Source organism: Micromesistius poutassou, assembly GCF_964030765.1.
Source record: "Micromesistius poutassou genome assembly, chromosome: 17".
Lineage (NCBI taxonomy): Eukaryota > Metazoa > Chordata > Actinopteri > Gadiformes > Gadidae > Micromesistius > Micromesistius poutassou.
In genome coordinates this window covers 7,439,689-7,447,207 of record NC_140287.1, presented here as the reverse complement: position 1 = coordinate 7,447,207, position 7,519 = coordinate 7,439,689, and the positions used below count along the sequence as shown (strand labels likewise).

At 48.0% G+C, this 7,519-nt stretch overlaps 2 protein-coding genes across 2 annotated transcripts; both read left to right on the top strand.

Annotated features, from left to right (window-relative positions):
• Positions 1 to 292: 292 nt before the first annotated feature.
• Positions 293 to 1,135, top strand: gjb10 (gap junction protein beta 10; the record flags this gene model as incomplete). Its single annotated transcript, XM_084482391.1, has 1 exon — positions 293 to 1,135. The coding sequence occupies one exon, from the start codon at positions 293 to 295 to the stop codon at positions 1,133 to 1,135; it is 843 nt and encodes a 280-aa protein (XP_084338517.1).
• Positions 1,136 to 5,365: 4,230 nt separating this feature from the next.
• On the top strand, positions 5,366 to 6,277 carry gjb3 (gap junction protein beta 3; the record flags this gene model as incomplete). Its single annotated transcript, XM_084481912.1, has 1 exon — positions 5,366 to 6,277. One exon carries the CDS (start codon positions 5,366 to 5,368, stop codon positions 6,275 to 6,277), a length of 912 nt encoding a protein of 303 aa, XP_084338038.1.
• Between the last annotated feature and the right edge of the window lie 1,242 nt (positions 6,278 to 7,519).

Here is a 7,519-nt window from a genome sequence, read left to right as displayed (position 1 = left end):
TGTCTCCAAGTTATTGTGTTATCGTCTGTGTGCGTGTGTGTGTGTGTGTGTGTGTGTGCGCATGTGCATATGTTTCTGTGCGTGTGTGGCGGGGGGGGGGGGGGGGGAGAGAATTTAGTGGCTCATTGATACCAACGTTTACTCTCTTTGTATTCACACCTTTAGATCAACCGAGACTTCACTTTGAAGGCTCACTGGGACATCTCAGCTAAGTGCGAACGAGAGTGAGGAGTCTCTCCTTCCCCTGGCCCCGGAAAAGCAGACAGGAAAGCCTGCGTGACTCAGTCTCACCATGAACTGGGCATTCCTCCAGGGCCTCCTCAGCGGGGTCAACAAGTACTCCACGGCGTTCGGCCGCGTGTGGCTCTCCATCGTCTTCCTCTTCCGCGTCTTGGTGTTCGTGGTGGCCGCCGAGAAGGTGTGGGGCGACGAGCAAAAGGACTTCAAGTGCAACACGGCGCAGCCGGGCTGCCACAACGTGTGCTACGACCACTTCTTCCCCGTGTCCCACGTGCGCCTGTGGGCCCTGCAGCTCATCTTCGTCACCTGCCCGTCGCTGCTGGTGGTCATGCACGTGACCTACCGCAAGGAGCGGGAGAAGAAGAACAAGGAGAAGCACGGCGAGAACTGCCGCAAGCTGTACGCCAACCCGGGCAAGAAGCGCGGCGGCCTGTGGTGGACCTACGTCCTGACGCTGGTGTTCAAGATCGTCGTGGACGCGGTGTTCGTGTACCTCATCTACTACATGTACGAGGGCTACGACTTCCCCTCGCTCATCAAGTGCGAGCAGGCGCCCTGTCCCAACAAGGTGGACTGCTTCATCGCGAGGCCCACCGAGAAGCGCATCTTCACCCTGTTCATGGTGATCACCAGCATGGCGTGCATCCTGCTCTCCATCTTTGAGATTGTGTACCTGGTGGGCAAGAAGTGCAGCGAGGGCGTGGTGAAGCTGCGCAACAATCACCGCTCCCGCCAGAACGAGCTGGCCAGGAACATGGGCCCCTCGCTGGGGGGCGGCAAGAACGGGAACCTGTTGGAGGCCAACACACTGAGGCTGGTGGAGAAGACCATCCCCGGGACGCCGGCGCCGGCGTACAGTGTGGCCATCGCTTCGGATGAGGTCACCCCCAGATGAGGAGGGCTTGCCCCCACATGAGGAGGTCTCCCCCACATGAGGAGGTCACCCCCAGATGTGGAGGTCACCCCCACATGTGGAGGTCTCCCCCACATGTGGAGGTCACCCCCACATGTGGAGGTCTCCCCCACATGAGGAGGTCACCCCCAGATGTGGAGGTCACCCCCACATGTGGAGATCTCCCCCAGATGTGGAGGTCTCCCCCAGATGTGGAGGTCTCCCCCACATGTGGAGGTCACCCCCACATGTGGAGGTCTCCCCCACATGAGGAGGTCACCCCCAGATGTGGAGGTCACCCCCACATGTGGAGATCTCCCCCAGATGTGGAGGTCTCCCCCAGATGAGGAGGTCACCCCCAGATGTGGAGGTCACCCCCACATGTGGAGGTCTCCACCAGATGTGGAGGTCTCCCCCAGATGTGGAGGTCTCCCCCAGATGTGGCGCTGGATGCACTGCAGGTCCTTTCTGGGACGATGGACTCCTGGGGGGCGGTGGCAGTAAACACTAGAGATCAGTCTTTCTTGAGGGGGGATGGCCCCTTCGCTCAGCTGTAATCCACACCTCTAAACTTCTCCCTGTCTCGTCTTTTCGCAGTGCAGCGGACAATGGCGCTGGCTACTGTTGCTGTAGTATTGTTATACGCGTTACACTCCCGATGAATGTTTGAAACTCTGGACTATGGGAGGATAGTGCGGTTGTAATGAAAGCCATCAGGTATACAGATTCTGCACATGTTTTAAAGGTTGAGTTGGTTTCATGTTTACAGACAAGGGTCCATAACCGTTGAATAAAAATACCAAGTTGATGCAAAATGAGAGTTGTAGGCTTTGATCAAAATGAAATTCAAAAGTGGAGTCTGATTAAAAAATTCCTTCCTATAAATACAGTCACTCATTGCCATATCTTCAAGGATACAATTTTGTTTTTCTGTTACCAGTGCTTTTTTTGTTTGAGGCCAACAGGCTACATTATGTTACTGACCAGGCTCTGTCTGGCCAGGGTTCACTCACACAATGCCTGATCAATGGTTTGAGGTATAAACATTGAAGAAAAAAACACAGTGCTGTATATTTCTGGGAAGGTGTTTATGTATCAGGAAGTTATGGATGTTTTTATTTTATTTTATTAGAATCGATGCTTCTTAAAAAAAATTGTAAATAAAGAATATTATTATTATTCCAGTCCAAGTTCAAGTTATTTTTTACTTCTTGTTTAATTGTAATCAAGATAATTAGGCAGTTTCTTTTTTATACCAAGATGACCTTGAAAGCAAGATAAATAAAGATTATATTAATAATGAAAGGAACATCACAATGTTTTTTCAAGACCAAATAGGGGCCTAGTCATGTTTGTCCACCCCGCATTTAGGATCATCAGTCAAAAGGACATTATTATTAATATTATGCTTTGAGCTGGACTATTTCCTTAACACAATTATATTGCAATAGAATCAACCCACAATCCCCATTGTTCTGAATGATTGGTTCTTTTTTAAGCCAAAGACGGGGGCTAGTCCATAGCTTGACTCATCGGTATGGATGGGTAGACGGGGTGCGGCACCCGTTTAAAGAGCGTCACCGTCTTGTTTAGCTAATGAGGTAGATGTATTTACATGAGATAAAAAGTGTTTGTTCAGTTAGTGAAAACGAACGGAGGGTCAGGGCATCAAGTTAACCTTCCCCCCGACACTCACGAAGATGGAACGACAAATGAACAGATCGCCATGAACTTTCCTCTGTGTCGGAACCCCTACCAACCCAGCATCGTGCCATAGTCCCAAACTAAAGCATGCAATTGAGGTTTCCTGTTGCCTTTTTCTCGCCAATACACGCAGCTTGCATGGGCTGAGTCACCGTGTGCATTCCTCTGGGCGCGCCGCGGCGCACAGCCTGAACCAGTTCTTCATCTCGCTCCGAGGAGCCGCGCTCTAACCACTGTTGAATTCCAGCGAGTTGCTATGGCAGATGTTTACGTGCTCAAAACACGACTCGAGATTCAATCCCCTTTGCAGATTTCACACTGTATTTATCTTTCACGAAATAGATACAATAATGTCTAGTCGAGACATGTGAGCAACACGTAGGACATACAAATATGTAGTTATCCACTACTGCCTACTTATTACATAGCCTAAATGTTAACCTATCCAATTTTTGCCATGTGGCCTACAAATACAAATCCATGGTTTATTCCTTTATTTCATCCGAGTTCTATTAGGTTTCTAATTGCACATTGCCTTTTATTTTATTTTGTGAAAACGTTTGAAATGTAAATGACTTTAACTAAATCAGAGATCTGTCCTCACATGTGAAGCAGACCACCACGGGTCTTTGTAAATAGCCCGAGGGACCTCATTCTCTTTTTTGAGTTCAATGCTGATTTTGGTGGATGGTAGTGGAAAACTGACAATCGACGCAGGAAGTGAACTCGGTCTGCTTGGCAGACTACCTGACGAATGAGGTCCGCTCTTAACGATGTACAGGGTGTGTCTGCAGGCTTGTCTGTAGGCTTCTCCTGACGCAGAAAAGTCTTGGAACAAGTTCCAACAAGACACGAACAACAGCCTGTTTCGAGAAACCGTTGCGCAAAAAAGCGTGAGTTGAAGCGGAAAGACAACAATCCGTTTTTTGTTAAACACGTGTATAGGCTTGATAGTCTATATAAAATACATGACCATATTATGAGTGTTTTTGCTGCTACATAGCCCACCAAACACAAGGCAAACGTTTTGAATTAAAACATGTTTGGAGAGAGAGAGAGAGAGAGAGAGAGAGAGAGAGAGAGAGAGAGAGAGAGAGAGAGAGAGAGAGATGCATAGGAAGAGAGAGGAACAGAGAGAGGGGAGGGGGGGGGAGAGAGAGAGATCTTGATCACACCTTAACTTTCCTCTAACCACACCCACAGGCGAGCTCCACTGCGCATTCGAGACGGCGGGTTTCCCTATGTGGAGTAAACACATCTCAGTATTAATACAATTTTTCTAAATAGAGAAAAGAACAACTGTTAGGCTATATACGTGGCATATAACAATTAGATTTGTACGTCCACTCGGCCTTGGACACGATGAATTGAGAATACTTTTGGTAAGTGGCTGGTTGCCTCTTTTGTATCTTTAGTTTTCTCCAGTATCGCGATGTAATTTGAGCGAGTAATGTGGCATTTTTTCCCTCATCAACGGGCTTTAATACGCTGTAAATGAATAACCAGATAGGTAACTATTTACATAAATGTAGTGATTAAAGTACCTCTTTAACGAGTAGGAAGCCCTACCTTATTAAATGAAATGTGCGTGAAGGAATGTTTGGATTGGTGATTGGTTTGTGATAATTATAGCGACTGTTATTAAAATTAGCTAGTAGGTCTATAAAGTTTTATAAAACAAAATAACTATACATATACGAGAAAGAGAGAGAGAGAGATAGGGTGGGTGGGGAGAGAGAGGGTGGGTGGGGAGAGAGAGAGAAATAGAGTGAGAGAGATGTTGTGAAATTGTATTTGTTGAATCTGTTTTGTTTCCCTCATGATTTTTAGATTATCAAGTAGCTATTTGGTAGGCCTGTGTGTGTGTGTGTGTGTGTGTGTGTGTGTGTGTGTGTGTGTGTGTGTGTGTGTGTGTGTGTGTGTGTGTGTGTGTGTGTGTGTGTGTGTGTGTCGTTTCGATGGGGGACTTACATCTTGAAAAAAGAGAACCGGTCAGATTCATTACATTATAATGGCGAACCTGTGTGTTAGACTTGTGCGTGTGTGTGCGCGCACCTGTGTGTGCAGGGTATGCCAATGTTTATGGTATGTGTGTGTCGGGGATGTGTGGCCAATTGTTATTTGTGTCGAGGAATTACAATCCCCAGGCCAGGTGGCGGCAAAGCGTTTCAATATAATCTGGTCTACATTAGGTCATACCGTCAATAGATGACACTATACCACACTACAACTGTTAAAGACACCATGCTATTGTTTGCCATGTCGACATCAACTGGTCAAGCAGGGCTGCCACACTGCCAGGGTTAGGGGTTTGATTCCCACTGGGGCTAAGAATGTATGGACTTGGGTTATCACAACACACTTTGGATAAAAGTGTCAACCATATATATAAATATGTAAATATATGAACCCTTCATCAGCCGTCAACCCTGACCCCTCGTGTTTTCCTCTGGATTCAGGTTTTCAAGTCAGTCAAATACTAAAGAGAGGAGGTTCTGTAGAGAGACTGCGTGAGACCCAGCCGACGTCATGGACTGGAAGACCTTCCAATCCCTCCTGAGCGGCGTGAACAAGTACTCCACGGCGTTCGGGCGGATATGGCTGTCCATCGTGTTCGTGTTCCGCGTCATGGTGTACGTGGTGGCGGCCGAGCGGGTGTGGGGCGACGAGCAGAAGGACTTTGACTGCAACACCAAGCAGCCCGGCTGCGCCAACGTCTGCTACGACTACTTCTTCCCCATCTCCCACATCCGCCTGTGGGCCCTGCAGCTCATCTTTGTCACCTGCCCCTCCTTCATGGTGGTCATGCACGTGGCGTACCGTGACGAGCGCGAGCGCAAGTACCGCATCAAGCACGGCGAGGAGACCAAGCTGTACAACAACACGGGCAAGAAGCACGGCGGCCTGTGGTGGACCTACCTGATCAGCCTCTTCGTCAAGACGGCCATCGAGGTGGCCTTCCTCTACATCCTGCACTACATCTACGACAGCTTCTACCTGCCGCGCCTGGTCAAGTGCGAGGTGTCCCCCTGCCCCAACAAGGTGGACTGCTACATCGGCCATCCCACGGAGAAGAAGGTGTTCACCTACTTCATGGTGGGCGCCTCGGCCCTGTGCATCGTGCTCAACATCTGCGAGATCATTTACCTCATCTCCAAGCGTGTGGCGCGCTGCGCCAACAAGCTGAAGCGGCGCCACCGCACCCCACCGCAGGGGACGCACGGCAGCTACGACGACAACAACGGCCCCAACAGCTACCCCATGGAGATGATGAGCAGGCGAGAGGTGACCAGAGAGGCGCCTCCATCCTTCAGGACCAGCTGCAAGCCTCCGTACCGGCCCGCCGTAGACTCTCTGAGGAAGGAGAAGAGGGCGGAGATGAGGGCTTCTGCCCCCAACCTGTCTTCTGATCCACTGTTGGACAACCCGAGGAGACTATAGGCCACAGGGATGGGAAGAGACGCCGTGTCCAGGGGTAGAGATTGACTGAAGCTCAGTTCTATGAACCTTTGTTGAACCTCGGATGCTGGGCTGTGTCGTGGGACTGGGCCTGACGCAAAGAATGATTTGAACGGCACAAGGCCTGCTTTGTGATCAACCGGGACCAAATCGATGTGGCGTTTATCAAACTGTTGTGGTGTGGATTATTGTTGTAGGGCAGTTTCTGCGCGACTCAGAAAGACGATTGAGAAAGGAAGTTAGCTCTCGGAACTTCTCTATTCTAGAAATGCAGGTTGGGACAAAGGACACACCTGACTCCGGTATTTAGGCACCCAACCAACTCTTTGTCACTGGCACTCTTTCCCTCCATGTGTATTGTAGGGAAACTGCATTTCAGTGATCCTGTCATTACGAAAAATGACAGTAAAGAGGAACTTCCTTAAGATCCTGTTTAACCATGTGCCATTCTTTACTTGTTTACAGCAAACCCTAAAATGCTTATTCTTCTGTTCATTTAGAAGAAGTAAAACTGCACTCAGTATGGTGAATCAAATATGTAAATACTCCTCATATTAAAGCAGTGACCCAGATGTTTTGTGCACTTCTAACAAATGTTGGCCTCCACCGGGGACACAAAATGTGTACATAGAGCGCCTGTATTTAGATGTGCTTGTATAAAACCCCCAGGCCACTGTTGATTCTGCAGAGGGCGATAGGAATGCAGTTGTTTAACTCTTCCACATCTGTGACCAAGGAGCAAAAGCTTCATTGCGAGAACGGGGTCCACAAATCCTGGATAATGTCGACAATGGAGTCGTTAGCTGGAAATTGTTTTTTTGCACTCGGATATTTAATAAATAAAGTGTTGAGCCAAACCATGTTGGTAGCCTTTTTTTCTCAGAGAACATTGTATTCATCAATCACTTAAAGTGATAGTGATCTGAAATCCAGTGTGGCTCTTCTGTGACCAAAACGCTGAAATACAATATACCTACCAACAGTAACATACATACTGTATATATTTTGTCTCATCTTTGTGCTTATGATTACAGTATTTTGAGTTGGTATTACTATTTTTGTATGATAGCATCTCTCATACAATACAAATCTATATTGATTTAGGCTTGTCTTTTCTCGAGTTCTGTTTGCACATGCATAGTATCTCTCTAAAGTATGGTATGTGAGGCTGATATACAGTCAAGGTTCACCTTGAAAGGCACACAATGCCTTTCAATGTGTACC